The 18,404-nt window shown below is 34.7% G+C and overlaps 1 protein-coding gene across 1 annotated transcript in view; it reads left to right on the top strand.

Moving 5' to 3' along the window:
- LOC112916313 (disintegrin and metalloproteinase domain-containing protein 32) overlaps window positions 1–18,404 on the top strand; it is a 161,718-nt gene that overhangs the window by 17,524 nt on the left and 125,790 nt on the right. Inside the window, exons 6-8 of the mRNA XM_072763476.1 lie at window positions 9,876–9,944; window positions 13,431–13,502; window positions 13,703–13,869. Coding sequence (XP_072619577.1) covers window positions 9,876–9,944; window positions 13,431–13,502; window positions 13,703–13,869 — 308 coding nt within the window. The remainder of the gene's footprint in view (window positions 1–9,875; window positions 9,945–13,430; window positions 13,503–13,702; window positions 13,870–18,404) is intronic.

Here is an 18,404-nt window from a genome sequence, read left to right as displayed (position 1 = left end):
CATCCTCGCCAACATCTGTTGTTTCCTGAGTTCATTTTAGCTATTCTGACAGATGTGAGGTGGTATCTCATGGATTTGATTGGTATTTCCCTGATGCCAAGTGATGTTGAGCATTGTTTCATGTGTCTGTTGGCCATTTGTATGTCTTTGGAGAAATGTCTGTTCATGTCTTTTGCCCATTTCTTGATTATTTGTTTTTTGAGTGTTGAGTATGATAAGTTCTTTCTAGGTTCTGGATACTAGCCCTTTATCTGATTAGACATTTGCAAATGTCTCCTTCCATTCTGTAGGTTGCCTTTTAGCTTTATTGACCATTTCCTTTGTTGTGCAAAACCTTTTTATCCTGATGAAGTTCCAATAGTTTCTTTGCTTTTGTTTCCCTTGCCTTCACAGATGTATTTTGCAAGAAGTTGCTGTGGCTGAGGTCAAAGAGGTTGCTGCCTGTGTTCTCCTCTAGGATTTTGATGGATTTCTGTCTCACATTTAGGTCTTTCATCCATTTTGAATTTATTTTTATGCAGAGTATAAGAAAGTGGTCTAGTTTTATTTTTCTGTTTGTGGCTGTCCAGGTTTCCCAGCACCATTTGTTGAAGAGACTGTTTCTTTTCTTTTCTGCTGGATATTTTTTCCTGGTTTTTTGAAGATGAATTGACCATAGAGTTCAGGTTACATTTCTGGTTCTCTATTCTGTTCCTTTGATCTTTCTGTCTATATTTATGCCAATACTGTACTGTATTGATGATTACAGCTTTGTAATACAGCTTGAAGTCTCGAATTTTAATGCTTCCAGCTTTAGTTTTCTTTTTTAACTCCTTTGGCTATTTGGAGTCTTTTGTGGTTCTATACAAATTTTAAGAGTGTTTGTTCCAGCTCTGTGAAAAATGCTGATGTTATTTTGATAGGGGTTGCATTGAATGTGTAGATTGCTTTAGACATCTTAACAATAATTGTCTTTCCAATCCCTGAGCATGGAATGTTTTTCCTTTTCTTTGTGTCTTCAATTTCTTTCTTAAGTGTTCTATAGTTTTTGGAGCACAGATCTTTTACTTCTTTGATTAGATTTATTCCTAGGTATCTTATGGTTTTTGGTGTAGTTGTGAATGGGATTGATACCTTGATTTCTCTTTTTGCTGCTTCATTATTGGTGTATAGAAATGCAACAGACGTTTGTGTATTGACTTTATATCCTGCAACTTTGCTGAATTCCTGTATCAGTTGTAGTAATTTTGAGGTGGAGTCTTTCAGGTTTTCTACATAGATTATTATGTTGTCTGTAAAGAGGGAAAGTTTGACTTTGCTGATGGATGCCTTTATTTCTTTTTGTTGTTTGATTGCTGAGGCTAGGACTTCCAGTACTATGTTGAACAGTGGTGGTGAAGATAGACATTTCCTGTGTTGTTCCTGACCTTAGGGTTTAAGCTCTCCGTTTTTCCCCATTGAAGATGATATTAGCTATGGGTTTTTCATATATGGCTTTAATGATATTGAGTTATGTTCCTTCTATCCCTACATGGTGGAGAGTTTTTATCAAGAAGGGATGATATACTTTGTCAAATGATTTTTCTGCATCTGTTGAGAAGATCATATGGTTCTTATCTTTTATTAACGTGATGTATCACATTGATTGATTTGTGGATGCTGAACCATCCTTGCATCCCAGGAATTAATCCCACTTAGTCATGGTGAATAATCCTTTTAATGTACTGTTGGATCCTCTTGGCTAGTATCTTGGTGAGAATTACTACTTTTTAGTCTCTATTAAATTTATTTCCATTCTGATGTTTATTGTTTAAGTCCTACTAACTTTTGGCTTCATTTGTCTTTTTTTCCTGATTTCTTTAGGAGTAAAGTTAAATTGTGTATTTGAGATTTTTCTTGTTTCTTGAGGCAAGCCTGTGTATCTATAATCTTTCTTTGTAGAACTGTTTTGATGCATTCCATAGATTTTAGAACATTATATTTTCATTTTCTTTTGTCTCCAAGTATTTTCATTTTCTCCTGATTTCTTCACTGACCCATTGTTTGTTCAGTAACATGTTTAGCCTCTATGTTTGTGGATTTTTTTCCAGTTTTTCCTTATGAATGTCTTCTAGTTTCATACTGTTGTGTGTGGAAAAGATGCGTGATGTGAATCCAGTGTTGAATTTTTTGAAACTTGTTTTTGTGGCCTAACATGTGATATATCTTGGAGAATGTTCCACATGCACTTGAAAAGAATATGTATTCTGTTCTTTTGGGATACAATGTGCTATATATATTTATGAAGTCCATCTGATCTAATATGTTTAAGGTTAATGTTTCCCTATTGATTTTCTGTCTGGATGATCTGATCATTGATGTTGATCTAACCATTGCTGTAAGTGGGGTGTTAAGTTTCCAAACTATTATTGTAATACTGTCAATTTCTCCTTTGTAAAAACTTATATCCACACTGAGTGTGGAGCCTGATGTGGGACTTGATCTCATGATCCTGAGATCATGACCTAAGAGGAAACGAAGAGTTAGATGCTTAGCCGGTGGAGCCACCCGTGAATTTTTCCTTTTATGTCTGTTAATGTTTGCTTTATGTACTTAGGTGCTCCTGTGTCAGGTACATAGATATTTATGATTGTTATTGATTGATCCCTTTTTTCATTATGTAGTGCTTTTTTTGTCTTTTGTTTGCAGTCTATGTTTTAAAGTCTGTTTTGTCAAATATAAGTATTACTACCCTAGCTTTTTAAAAAATTTTTTTCTTTTATATGAAATACCTTTTTCCATTGTTTCACTTTCCATCTGTATCTATCCTTAGACCTCAGGTGAGTGTTTTATGCTCAGTATATACGGTCTTTCTTTAAAAAATTTATTTATTTATTCATGACAGAGAGAGAGAGAAAGAGAGACAGGCAGAGGGAGAAACAGGCTCCGTGCAGGGAGCCCGATGTGGGACTTGATCCTTGGTCTCTAGGATCACACCCCGGGCTGAAGTGGTGCTAAACCACTGGGCCACTGGAGCTGCCCAGGTCTTATTTTTTTAAATCCATTCCCTTACCCTATGTCTTTTGATTGAAGCATTTAGTCTACTTACATATAAGGTTATTATTGGTAGATAGTTACTTACTGCCATTTTGTTAATTGTTTTTTAGTTCCTCTTTGTTTCTTCTTCTCTTGCTCTCCTGCCTTTGTGATTTGATGACTTTTTTGTGTTATGCATAGATTCTTTTGTCTTTATTTTATTGTGTATCTATTATAGATTTTTGGTGTGTGATTACCATGAGGTTCATATATAACATATGTATATAGCCAGCTTTTTAAAGTTAATGATCTCTTTATTTCGAATACATTAAGCACTACATTTTTATTCCTTCTCCATGTTCTATGTATTTGATTTCATATTTTCATCTCTTATTTTTGCTTAGCTAAGTATTGTAGATATAGTTGATTTTTTTGCTTTTGTCTTTTCACCTTCATACTAACTTTATAAATGTTTGATCCACTACCTTTACTTTATGTTTACTTTTACCAGTGAGATTTTACTTTCATAATTTTCCTACTTCTAGATAATGACTTTCTCTTTTCTACTTAAATAAGTCCCTTTGACATTTCTTGTAAGGCTGGTTTAGTGTGATGAACTTCATTAACCATTGTCTGGGAAACTCTTTCTCTCTCCTTCAATTCTAATGAAAGCCCTGCTGATAAAGTGTTCTTGTTTGTAGGTTTTTTTTTCCATTCAGCACTTTGGATATATCATGACAATCCCTTCTGGCCTGAAATGTTTCTGCTAAAAGATCATCTGATGCGTTTATGGGTGTTCCCTTGTATGTAACTAGTTAATTTTCTCTTGCTGCTTTTAAGATTCTCTATTTTTATTTTTTTACATTTCAATTATTATCTTGCTATTGATCTTCTTGGGTTCATCTTGTTTGGTCTTCTCAGTGCTTCTTAAACCTGAAAATCTGTTTCCTTCTCCTAATAAGGGAAGTTTTAAGTTATTATATCTTCAGATAAGTATTCTGCCTGTTTCCTTTCTCTTCTACTTCTGAAACCCCTATAATAAAAATGTTAGTATGCTTAATATCATCCTAGAAATCCCTTAAATTATTCTTTTTAACACTATTTTTTCTTTTTGCTGGTCAGCCTGAGAGCTTTCCATTACCCTGTCTTCTGGATCACTGATCCATTCATTCTTCTGCATCCTCTAATCTGTTGTTGATTTCTCTAGTGTATTTTTCTTTCAAATGTTGTATTCTTCAGCTCTGGTTGTTTTTTATTTAAATATTTTATATCTCTTTGTTAAAGTTCTTTGTGTTCATCCAGTTTTCTCCAAGTTTAGTTATCAGATTTATGACTATCACTTTGAATGCTATCAGATAGATTGCTTATCTCCATTTTGCTTAGTTCTTTCTCAAGGTTTGTCTTATTCTTTCAATTGGAACATATTCCTCTGTGTCCTTATTTTGTTTGACTCTGTGTTTCTGTCTATATTATCAGGCAGATCAGCTATGGTTCCTTTTCTGAAGGTGTAGCCTTATATAGAAGGTATCCTATGGGGCACAGAGCACAGTTTTCCCTCATCACTGGAATGAAGCACTCTAGGGATGTCCCCTGTTTGAGGTGTGTGTGCCCTTCTGTTGTGACTATGCTATAGCTGCTATGGGTGGTTTGATGGGCAGGGATAGCCCCTGGTGTTATTGGCTGCAAGACCAAATCACAATTGTTGCTGTTGCACTGATGGGCACGGCTGCCCTCTGCCCTCCTGTCAGGCAAGAGCTGCTTTGGAGGGCCTTGTCCTGATCAAGCCACCAACTAGGTGTATTAAGTTGGTAGTCAATTTGGGGGCTGTTGGTCCTGGCCAGGTAGTATGCCTGTTGGATGTGATAGAGCAAGACTATCTTGGAGGAGTGCCTGCCAGAGTGGATGGATTAGACAAGGCCAGTCCTCAAGGGGACCCTGGGATGGGGTGAGCAATGCTAATTAGGTAAATGGAAAGTATCAGAACTGGTACCCACCAATGTTGGGCTAGCTAGACAGATGGAAGGTGAGAAAAATAGCTCATACCAGGTTTTCTGTTCTTAGAGAAAGTTTTTATAAATCTCTATCGCTCTGACATACACACCTAATATTAGTCAGTAAATCTTCATCTGTGTCCCAGGTACTTTTCAAACAGTTGCCTCTGTGCTAGGCCTCCGAGTGAGTGAATATGTGCATAGGCTCTTTAAAAGCATAGTCTCAGTCTCCTATAGCCTTCCTACACTCCTTGAATTAAACCCTGCTGATTTTTAAAGCCATATGAGGAAGGCTTGTCTTTCCGCTGCAGGCCTCCAAGTGCAGGGAGTACCTAATGTGGATCTTGAACGCTTGCTCTTCAGGGAGGTGTAGACCTGTGATATACCTCTTGCTTGTGGTTTGAAGCACCAGGGATATGAGTCCAAACAGACTATGTCTTAGTGCCTCCTATCCTTATTGCTGTGGCTTTTTCTTTATAACTTTAGCTATGGAAGAGCTGTTCTCTAGTCTTCAGGTCATTCTCAGAGGTAGTTAATTTCTGTATAGTTGCAGCCTTGTATCCATGAGGGGACCTGAGCTCAGGACCCTCCTACTTTTTCATCTTGATCGGGATCCTCTGTGCATTTGCTTTTTAATCATATGGGGAAAAAGAGGAATTAGAAACCAAAAATATAGTAATATTGGCTCCTGTATTTACCAGAGTAGTTACTTTTACTATGTTCTTTATTTCTTTGTATTTCTTTGAGTTATTGTCTAGTGTAATTTCATTTTGGATTAAAGGACTGCCTTTGTTATTTCTTGTAGGGTAGTGTATTATTTTGTTAGGACCATCATAACACAGTACCATGGACCAGGTGGTTTAAACACTTAATTATTTTATCGTAGTTCTGAAGGTAGAGGTCTGAGATCAAGGCGTTTGCAGGTTTGGTTTCTTCTGAGACCTCTCTCAGCATGTAGATGATCATCTTTTCTCTGTCTTCACATGGCCTTCCCTCTGTATCTGTCTTTATCCTTATTTCCTCTTATAAAGAACCAGTCATATTAGGCTCGCTCTAATGACCTGATTTAATTACCTTTTTAAAGGCCCTATCTCTAAATACGTTGTATGCTGAGGCACTGGTGGTTAGGATTACAATGTATGAATTTTGAAAGGAGACGATTTAGCTCATTACATGTCTAAGCAACTACTTCCTCAGTTTTTGTTTAACTGGAGTATCTTAATATCCTTTTCACTTCTGAAGATTAGTTTTGTCAGATTTGGAATTCTTGGTTGTCAGAGGATTCTTGGTTGATAGTTTTTCTTTCAGCATTTTAAATATCATCCCACTGCTTCTAGCTTCCCATGGTTCCTAATGAGAAATTGGTTGTCAGTATTATTGAAGATCATTAGTTCATGATGAGTTGCTTGTATCTTGCTGCTTTCAAAACTCTCTCTTAACAGTGGCTTTTGACATTTTTACTATGTGTGTTGGTGCGGATCTTTTTGAATTTATCCTACTTGGAGGTTTTTTGAGCTCCTTGGATGTATAGACTTACGTATTTCATCAAATTAGGGGAGTTTTCACCCATCACTTCAAATTTTCTTTCTGCTCCTTTCTCTTTCTCCTGTTCTTGGGAGCCCTGTTATGCATATTTGGCATTCTTGATGGTGTTCCTCAAATCTCTTAGACTCTGTTTTTTTTATTCCTTTTTTATTCTACTCCTCAGACTGGATAACCTCAATTTGCTTTGACATTTGCTGATTCTGCTGCCTGAACATTCAAGCATGCCATTGAATTCTTCTGGTGAATATTGATTTGTTATTGTGTTTAAAGCTTTGGGATTTTCCTCTTTTTCAAAATTTCTATATTTTAATTGATATTCTCTACTTGGTGAGGCATCATTCTTCTCGTTTTCTTTAATTCTTTGCCTATGGTTTCCCTTAGCTATTTGAGCATCTTTGTCTAGTAAATCCAGTGTTTGGGCTTCCTTAAGAGACAGTTCCATTTCTTTTTTTCCTTTGAGTGAACCATACTTTCTTGTCTCTTTGCATGCTTCATAATTTTTGTTGAAAATTGGATGTTTTAAATATCATGAAGTGGTAGCTCTAGAAATCAGACTTCTCTCCTTTTCACTATTTATCACTGTTGCTTGTTATGGGTTGTAGTTGTTTGTTTAGTGATTTTTCTAAACTATTTTTTATTATAGACTATGATTTATCTCTGAAGTCTGTTTTCCATTCATGGTTAGCTAATGATTTGGCAGAGATTTCCTTAAATGCCTGAAGCCAACAAAAGGACAAGAACAACAGTAACAATAAACTCTTCTGTTTGTTTTTTCCAGATTGCCTTTGTGTTTTAACATTTCTCCAATGTTTCTCCTTGTCATTTAGAAATATGCCTTAGCCTTTACTCTTTCTTGCCCAGTGCCTGAAGATTCAACCAGAGGAGAAAGCTTAGTGTCTTTTCAAGTCTTTTCTGAGCATGCATCTAGCCCTGTGTATGAGTAATCTAGATTTCCTGGTATATGCAAGAGCTTTTCAAACCTTTATTCCCACAAATATCTCTTTTCCCACCCAGTCACTTCTTTCACAGGCCTCTATTGTGCCTTTTGTTTGTCCCATCTTGGGCTGCCGCTAGTTACTTGGTTTTGGATACTTTTGACAAACACTACCTGAGTATTCACTTCAACTCTGTGAAAGTTCCAGGATGGAGGAATCAGAGGCAAACCTTGAGCCTATCCTTCAGGAACTACCAGATAGCTCAAAACACACAACCATAATTCTTTGAGAAAAAATTTGGTATTGCCCCCTTTGATACTAGCAAGACACATCAGAAGCAGGGCCACCATCCTCATGGCCACCACTGAGCCAGGGAGTGGGGATACAGTAATAGGTAGGTAAGTTCCAATATAGTAGCATTATCTTTCAGAAATTCAGCAGTTTCTTTCTTCATGAAGTACTCTTTAGTTTTGGCTTGGATTTGGGTGTAAATAAGCCACTTATTTCTTACTATCTACCAGGCCGGCTCAGGCTTATATATATTGTGTATAAATAGTGTTCTAAGTGCAGGAATGGCAGTGTGTAAGCTTTCCAGACTCAGACCTGGCCTACCAAAACTTCCTCTGCATTTTTTGGTTAATGTAAGTTACAAGGCCCAACCCATAATGAAATGAGACAAAATACATTCATCTTTTGGTGCGAAGCCCTGCAAAATCATATTGCAAAGACATTGATATAAGAAGGAGTGAAAAATGTAAGCATTTTTTCTGTCTTCCACACTAAATAATTTGTAGAGCAGAAGTTAAATTTATTTCTTATATGCAGATAAAATAGATGGTTAGATAATGCTTATTGTTTTATTTATTTTACACAAACTGTAAACAGTAGATCTAATGAGTAATACATTATCACTTATAGTATGTAATATAACTACATAGTATAATAATAACATAGCATATAACTAATATTCTTATTACTTGAGTCCATTGCTATGAAGCTTAAAGCACAATATATTGATGTTAACTGACTGTAACAAGCAGACAACTTAGCATATCCTGTAAATGCTGTGGTAAAATGGATTAAAGATTTAAAAGGTAAACTGAAACCATAAAACTCCTGGAAGAGAACATGGGAAAACTTTTTGATATTAATCTGGGCAATGATTTTTTAGATATGACACATGAAGCACAGGTAACAAAAGTAAAATAAACAAATATGACTATATCAAATTAATAAATCTTTCTTTGCACAGCAAAAGTCAACAAAATAAAAAGGCAGCCTGCAGAGTGAGAGAAAATTCTTGCAACTCATGTACCTGAAAAGAGGTTAATATTCAGTATATATAAGAAACTAATACAATTCAATAGCAAGAATAAACAATGAGATTTAAAAATGGCAAAGGACCCAAATAGGCATTTTTCTAAAGAAGGCATACAGATGGCCATCAAATGTATGAAAGGTGTTCAACATCACTAATCATCAAGGGAATGCAAATCAAAATCACAAGGAAATATCACCTCACACCTATTAGGATGGCTATTACCAAAAAGATAACAAGTGTTGGTGAGGCTGTGAGAAAAGGGACCTTTTGTGCACTGTTGATGGGAATGCAAATTATTGTAGCCACTGTGGAAAAGAATATGGAGGATCCTCAAAAAATTAAAAATGAACTACCTATGATCCAGAAATTTTCCTTTGGGTATATATCCATAGAAATGAAATTATTATCTTGAAGAGATACCTGTACTCATGTATCTTGAGAGTATATATATATATATCATATATATAATGTAATATAATATAATATATAATATATATATTTATACAGTGGAATATTCAGCCTTGAAAAAGAAGGAAATCTTCCCATTTATGACAGCATGGATTAACCTAGAGGATGTTATGCTAAGGGAAATAAGCCACACAGAGAAAGACAAATACTACACAATCTCACTTATATGTGGAATCTAAAATAGTCCTAGAGGCAAAGAGCAAAATGGTAGTTGCCAGGAGCTGAGGACAAGAAATGGGGAAATGTTGGTCAAATGGTACAAAGTATCAGTTATGCAAGGTAAGTAACTTTTGGAGATTAGATATACAATACTAGGATTATAGTTAACAAAATTGTATTGTAAACTTGTAATTTGCTGAGTGTTGATCTTCTGTGTGCTCATCATGCACACACAAAAAAGAAAATGGTAGCTATATGAGGTGAATATGTTAATTAGCCTGATTATGGCAATTATTTTACAATTCATGTGTATATCAAAATATCAGATCTTTTACTTTAAATATATATGATTTTTCTTTGTCAGTTATACCTCAATAAATTGGGAAAATAATTTTAAAGGTTCAGAATAAATAATTTATGAAAATTTTATATGCTTATAAGTGCTCTTTTTCTCTTTCCCAGCCAGAATCAGCTGTTCCAGATTTAATTCCTCTTTATTTAGAAATGCATATTGTGGTGGATAAAGCTTTGGTATGTATTTTTATTTTTCTTTGCTTTTACATATTTGGTATGAATGCATAATTATCCCTACCTAGAAAGGAACTTAAAATTTCCAATATTTTTACATATCATAGGGAGAACAGTGGAAAATTTTGCAAACTGAAAAACCAAATACTCAAAATTACATATTTCTATCAGAAATGTTTTACTTGAAATCTTTACATAAAAATCCTGAAGAACAAAATGATTTTTATGCTTGTACTTCCCATCTATAGGAACTCTCTCCATCTACAATATTTTTGATGGTGACATTTGTTTTGGATGAAAATCTTTCAGCTTTTAGCAGTATGTAGCCTAGGGAATGTTTTGCCCTCTAAAGTATTTATTGGCACAAAAGTGCAAAAGTGTTGACAGTATGAGAACTGCTTATATTGAGATTTTTTTTCTTAAGCAGTTTTTAAAGATTTACCTGTTCTAGTGCATCCAGTCAGGTGTGGCTTTATTTCCTCTAGATTTCAGAGACTTCAGAAAATAGGGGTAAAAATCTATTTTCCAGGTTTTGTTCTGATGATAAGGGTTTAATTGTCATGCCTCTGGAATACTACAGAGAATATGAATCAAACACATTATCAATTCTATTTGTAGAGCTTGTCAGGAAAGCCAGAGATGAGATTCAGAGACAGGTAGGATTTAGAGAAGAATATGAAAATACTTGGTTTATTAGAATATAGGAGAAAAGGACAAAGGGAACATTTAAGAGAAAATTAAGATTTTTATAATAATGATGGCTAGATTTCCAGAGGATATTCCAGATTATAAAAATCCTTGTTTTTTTCAGAATTATGTTACAAACTTTGAAAGTTGTTTTAAAAGCTTCTTGTCCAAATTTCCAAGCTTGCCAGCCATGTGATATTTATTAAACATCCTTTTCTATATTTTTATACATATTTACATATTATATAATAAAATAAACATTGAGCCCACTGTGGCATCTATGTTACTAGATGCTGGGCATATAAAGAGGAACAGTGAAAGTATCTTCAGTGTCTTCACAAATTTTAACTCTAGTGAATTCAGTGCTATCTCGAGGGAAGCATATGGTAGTATAAAAACACAGTCCAGTGGTGGAGAAAGGCATGGAAACACATAGCTTAGGGTATGTTAAGGTAGGTTAGGGTAGTATAGGCTAGTTAGTATAGGCTAGTTAGTTAGGGTAGTATAAAAGCATGTAAGTAGGTGTTTTATTATTATTCATGTGTGGTGGGGCCAACAGGTCAGGAGATGAAATTGCTATTGGAGAGATAGTTTGTTATGCACAGTTCCCAAGAGGAGAGAATATGGCACATTCTGCAGAAGCCATATGGGGAAGTAGATAAGGAGACAGAGGGAGCAAGGGGAAAACATGAGCAGGAGACCTGATTATGATTTCTGTGGAAAAGAACAGGTGAGACAAAGTAAACAGATTTAGGGTTGGCTAGCTTGAAAAATTTCAGTGGATTCTGGGATGTAGGGGTTGTCTCTAGTTGTCTGATACCTGCCTCTTAGGTGTTTAGGACAAGGGAATAATGGCCTGGGGTGTGAGATCCTGATAAAGGAGATGGTTGGGGAATGGTTTGTGGATTAGTTAATTTGGATAATGAGGTGAAGGTAGGGCCAGGGAAGACTTGGTGAAAAACTTTTCCTTGCAAAGACAATAAATATGAGAGAAGGTTTTTTTTTTTAAAACAACAACAAAACTGCAAGTTTGATTGATTAATACATGGAGTTGAAGAAGGAAAATGGAAAGAGATGAATTGAAAAACTGATACTGTGTTTGGATTTTATCCTGAAGGTAATAAAGAATCATTAAAAAGATTTTAAACAGGGGAGTGATATGTTTTCATTTTAGAATCATCATTTTTGTAATAGTGTAGGGACTAGATTGCTGATGGGATAATTGGAGGCATTTAAGAGACTGTTCCAGTAATCAAGGTGAACATTTATAAATCAATAGTAGTTAATAATAGAACAAAAGCAATTATAAAAGTTACTGATGAGGTTGAATTAGAAGGACTTAAATTGATTTGATTTCTTCATTAACTTAATAAATTTACTAAGCATCATGTGGATGCCAGTTACTATTCTACTTATTGAGGATACAGGTGTGAACACAACAGAAAAAGTTCTGTTCTTATGGAACATACAGTATCATGAATGTGGGAGGTCATAGGTAATAATACCATTAATTAAAGTAGTAGAAAGGTAAGTAGGACCAGATTTTTGAGGGAGAATGATGTTTTAGGTATATTTAATTTGAGGGTCCTGTGGAACATGCAAGTGGTGCTATACTTTAGAGAGATGGTTTATAAGTTTTTTTTTAATTTTTATTTATTTATGATAGTCACAGAGAGAGAGAGAGAGAGAGAGAGGCAGAGACACAGGCAGAGGGAGAAGCAGGCTCCATGCAGGGAGCCCGATGTGGGATTCGATCCCGGGTCTCCGGGATCGCGCCCTGGGCCAAAGGCAGGCGCTAAACCACTGCGCCACCCAGGGATCCCAGAGAGATGGTTTATAGATACGGAATTTGACATTGGCACATTCCACAAACTTATTTAGATTTCAGCAGTTAATGTGTGAGTGTGTAAAGTTTCGTGCAGTAATATCACATATGTAGCCTTGTATAATCATTGTCACAATCAAGACACTGAATAGAACCATCACTATAAGACTTTCTGACATTATTTCTTTGTAGTCACATCCATTTCTCCCTACTTCCCTGTACTTGACCTCTGGCAGTCACTAATCTATTCTCCATTCCTTGGTTTCAGGAATATTGCATACATTTATCTTGTAGTATATATCCTTTGGGGATTTTTTTAATACTCAGCATAATTTTCTTAAAGTTTATCCAAGCTGTTTCATATATCAATGGTTTAGTTAGTTCCTTTTTATTAATGATCAGTGTTCCATGGTGTGACTGTACCACAGTGTGTGTAATCAGTTAACCACTGAAAGACATTGCAGCTTTGGGGTAAAAGAAATAAAACTGTTATGAACATTTTTGAATAAGATTATTGTGAGCATAGTTTTTATTTCTTTAGGATAAATGCCCAGGAGTGTGGGGCTCCTGGGTGGCTCAGTCAGTTAGGTGTCCGTCTTATGATTTGGCTCAGGTCTCATGGGTTGAAGACTCTCTCCTTCTGCCCCTGCCTGCTAATTCTGCTCATGATCTCTCTCTCAAATCTTAAAAACAAAAAACACAAATCCCAGGTGTGCAATTGCTTGGTCATATGGTAAATATATTTGTTTTGAAAGAAGCTGCTAAACTTTCCAGGGTGGGTGTTTGATTTTATCTTTTCACAAGCGTATATGAGTGATCCAGTTTATGCTTCTTTTTAAAATTTATTAATAACTATCTTATTTTGAACTGTTCTAACCCCAAAGCATCCTCAAAGTTCTGAAAGTGGATGGAAAGCGTGTCTCAAACATAATACATAACAGATTGTATTTAAATTTAAAATTAATTTTGTTTTTCAGTATGATTACCTGGGCTCTGATAGCATGATAGTAACAAATAAAGTCATTGAAATTGTTGGCCTGGTAAATTCAGTAAGTATTTTCCTTTTCATACTAGTTAGAAAAATGTATACTAGTTTTGAAATTATAATTTGCATTAACTTGGCATCTCTAAAGAGTGAAAGCCATTTGTACAGACTGAGTGTGGATTTGTCAAAGCATTGAATTAATTTCTTGGTTATTGTAAAATAACAAAGATTAATTTTTCATGTGTTTATCCCTTTTGTTTTTAGATGTTTGCCCAATTTAAAGTTACTGTTGTGCTGTCATCGTTGGAGTTGTGGTCAGATAAAAATAAGATTTCTACAGTTGGTGAGGCAGATGAAGTACTGCATAGATTTTTAGAATGGAAAAAGTTCTATCTTACTCTAAGGCCTCATGATACTGCATATCTATTCATGTAAGAATAATGTTTCATTATCTTTAGAAAACAAAGATCTGTGATAATGATGTAGCTTAATTTAGGGATTAATTTAGGGATTAATTTAGGGAATTTTTATTCATTGGTGACTATTGATACATTATGTGCTTCATTCATCCCTTAATTTAGGGATTAATTTAGGGATTAATTTAGGGAATTTTTATTCATTGGTGACTATTGATACATTATGTGCTTCATTCAGGCCTCGTATTCTCTTTCAGGTTGTCAGTTAAAAAAAGCTTGCTAAAATTTATTTCTGTGCTTATTAGTTTTTTACTAATGAGGAGATTGACATTTCTAGAGGTAAAACAATTTCAGGATTCTTCGGTTTAGTGGTATCGTCTGGTTTGAACTCACAGGTTTTAACATTAGAACCCATAATCTTAACCACTACCTAAAAAATGGGATTTATTTTATGGAGTTTATATGGAGTTTATATTTTTGTTATGAAGTTTTGATCAAAGGCTTAGGAAAGTAGGTTAAAAATAATTTATCCTGGGCAGCCGGGTGGCTCAGCGGTTTAGCGCCACCTTCAGCCCAGGGCCTGATCCTGGGGACCTGGGATGAAGTCCCACGTTGGGCTCTCTGCATGGAGCCTGCTTCTCCCTCTGCTGTGTCTCTGCCTCTCTCTCTCTCTCTCTTTCTCTCTGTCTCTCATGAATAAATAAATAAAATCTTTAAAAAAAAATTATCCTAATGAATTTCCTGCATTATTTTTAAGTAATAATTTTCTTTTTTTGTTTTGTTCTAGTTTTTGTTATGGGAAATTTCAAGTATAACAGAAGCTGAGAAAGTAAAATAATGAATCCTTATGTACCTTACATATCCATAAAACAATTGTAAACTTCTGCTTAACTCTTCTTTTTCTCACCCCCTGAAACTCAGTTATTTTTAAGAAAGTCCTATGTGTCATATTATTTAATTACTTATCTCTGAAAGATAAGGATTCTTTAAAAAGTATTCACAATATCATTATCACACCTAAAAAATGGCAATTCCTTAAAGTTGTCATTGTTTAGTCAGGGTTCAAATTTTTCATATTGTCTAAAATATTTTATATATTACAATTGGTTGGTTCAAGTCTACATCCATGCAAAGTCCACACATTGCATTCATTTGATATGTCTCTTAGTCTCTTTACATCTGTGGGTTTCATCTCTGTCACATTTTCTTCCCAGTTTATTTGTTGAATAAATAAATACAACTTTTCTAATGATCAATTATAACTATATATTTTTAATTGAACTCATATAAAATTATGTAGCAATTATAATTCACAATATCTTTCAACAAATCTGTATATACATATTAAGTTGGTATGTCAGTATTTCCTTTGCAAGTGTGAGATTAAAATTTTTCCCACATCTCTGCCAGCAATAAGTGTCATTTCTCTTTCCATTTTTACCAGTCTGATTAACTAATGTCGGTCTTATTTATTTATTTATTTATTTATTTATTTATTTATTTATTTATTGTTAAGTTTTAGTTTCAGTTAACATACAGTGTTACATTAGTTTCAGGGGTACCATATAGTGATTCAACACTTACATACAACACCCAGTGCTCATCACAATTGTACTCCTCAATCCTCAGCATCTATTTAACCCATCCCCTCACCTACCTCCCCTCTGATAACTATCATTTTGTTCTCTATAGTTAAGAATCTGTTTCTTGGTTTGCTTCTCGATTTTCTTCCCTACGCTCATTTATTTTGATTTACAAATCCCACATATGAGTGAAATCATATGGTATTTGTCTTTCTCTGATTGACTTATTTCACTTAATGTAAAATTCTCAAGCTCCATCCATATTATCATCGCAAATGGCAAGATTTCATTCTTTTTTATGGCTGAGTAATATTCAGTTGTATACGTATATACCACTACTTCTTTATCCATTAATCTGTCAGTAGACAATTGAGCTATTTCCATAATTTGCCTGTTGTACATAATGTTATAAATATTGGGGCACATGTATCCCTTTGAATTAGTATTTTTGTATTCTTTGGGTAAATAGTGCAATTGCTGAATCATAGGGTAGTCCTATTTTTACCGTTTTGAGGAACCTCCATACTGTTTTCCACAGTGGCTGCACCAGTTCACATTCTCACCAACAGTGCAAGAGGGTTCCTCTTTCTTCACATCCTCACCAATTCCTGTTGTTTCTTGTGTAGTTGATGTTAGCCATTCTGACAGGTGGGGGGAGGATATCTCATTGTAATTTTGATTTGTGGCGTTGAGCAACTTTTTATATGTCTGTTGGTCCTCTGTATGTCTTCTTTGGAAAAATGTCTATTCATGGTTGATTGGCCCTTTAATAGCACAGGACCAAATCCCCATTGTATTCAACTATACTGAAGGCAAATGTGATTCAACCACAACAGTGGGGCACACACAATACACACAGGGGACACCTTTGAAGTGCTTGGTTCTGGTGAACAGGAGATGTGCTGCAGGGCACCACAGGACTGCTTCTTCATAAGGCCACTACTTTCAAGATTAGGAGACATAACTGACTTTCCTAATAGACAGGAACAAACACAGAAGACAAAATGAGGAAACAGAGCAATATGTCCCAAATGAAAGAACAGGACAAAACCACAGCAGATGAGCTAAATGAAACAGAGGTAACCTATAAACCTGATAAAGAATTCAAAGTAATGATCATAAAGATACCTGCTGGACTTAATAAATAGTGGAAGCTCACAGTGAGACCTTCAATAAAGAGATAGAAAATATATAATCAGAGATGAGGAACTCAAGAACTGAAATTAAAAATACACTAGAAGGAATCAATGTCATATTAGAGGAAGCAGAAGAAAGGATCAGTGATCTGGAAGACAAACTAAAGGAAAGTAACCAAATTGAACTGAAAAAGAAAAAAGAATAATAAATGAGAATAGATTAAAGGAACTCAGTAACATTATCAAATGTAATAAGCTTTGAATTATAGGAATCCCAGAAGAGAGAGGAAAGGAGACAAAATTTTTTATGTATTGTTGCATTTGGTTTGCTAATATTTTGTTGTAGAAAATTTCTGCGATACTTGTAGAAATAATAGCTGGAAATTAATACTAAATAAAGAATAACACATATGGACAGACATAAAGGAAGAAATTGACAGTAATACAATAAAAATAGGGGACTTTAATGCCTCATTTATTTCAACAGACCAATTATTGAGACATAAAATCAACAAGGAAACAGTGGTTTGAGTTACACACTGGACTAGTTGGATCTAACAGATACATTCAAAACATTACATCTAAAAAAGGTAAAATAGGGGATCCCTGGGTGGCACAGTGGTTTGGCACCTGCCTTTGGCCCAGGGCGTGATCCTGGAGACCCGTGATCGAATCCCACTTCGGGCTCCCGGTGCATGGAGCCTGCTTCTCCCTCTGCCTGTGTCTCTGCCTCTCCCTCTCTCTCTTGTTCTGTGTGGGACTATCATAAATTTAAAAAAAAATAAAGTTAAAAAAATAAAAATAAAAAAGGTAAAATACACATTCAAGTGCACATGGAAACTTCTCCAGAATATATCACATGTAAAGCCACAGAACTATTCTCAATACATTAAAAAAATATTGAAATCATATCATGTGTCTTTTCTGACCACAATAGTATGAAACTAGAAATCAATCACAAAAAATCTGGAAAGAGTACAAATACATGAAGGCTAAAATACCATGCTAATAAACAGTCAGCCAAGATCAAAGGAAAAAAATGTATGGAGACAAAATGAAAACAAAATAGCTCAGAATCTTTGAGATGCAAGAAAACCTATAGCAATACAGGCCTACTCAAGAAGCAAAAAAAATCTTCAGTAAGCAACCTAAGTTTTACACATAAAGAAGCTAGAAAAAGAAAAACATTGAAAACCTAAAGCCAGTAGAAGGAGGTGTATAATAAATGTTAGAGGAGAAATAAATGAAATATAGATAAAAAAAATAGAACAGATCAATGAAACCAGGAACTGCTTCTTTGAAAAGATCCAACAAAATTGATAAACCTTTAGCCATTTTCATAAGAAAGAGGACTCAAATAAGTAAAATGATAAAGGAATAAATAACAGCCAACACCATAGAAAAATGAAAGATTATCAGAGAAGGTTATGAAAAATTATATGCTAAAAATTGGACAACCTAGAAGAAATGGATAAATTCCTATAAACATATAATCTTCCACAACTGAATCAGGATGAAATAAAAAATTTGAACAGGCTAACTCCTAGTAATGAATTGACTCAGTAATAAAAAAATAAAAGTCCAGGAATATTTGACTTCACAGGTGAATTCTACCAAACTTTAAACATGAGTTAATACCTATTTTTATCAAACTTTTTGAAAGAATAGAAAAAGGGAAACTTACAAATTTCTTCTAGGGGGCTATCATGACCTTAGAACCAAAACCAAATAAAGACACTATAGAAAAAGAAAACTACAGGCTAATATCTCTGATGAACATGGATGCAAAAATCCTCAACAAAATATTAGCAAACCAAATGCAGCAATACAT

This window comes from Vulpes vulpes, chromosome 7 (assembly GCF_048418805.1).
Source record: "Vulpes vulpes isolate BD-2025 chromosome 7, VulVul3, whole genome shotgun sequence".
NCBI classification, from domain to species: domain Eukaryota; kingdom Metazoa; phylum Chordata; class Mammalia; order Carnivora; family Canidae; genus Vulpes; species Vulpes vulpes.
Note: the sequence above shows the minus strand (reverse complement) of the source record. Positions and strands in the feature narration are given on the sequence as shown.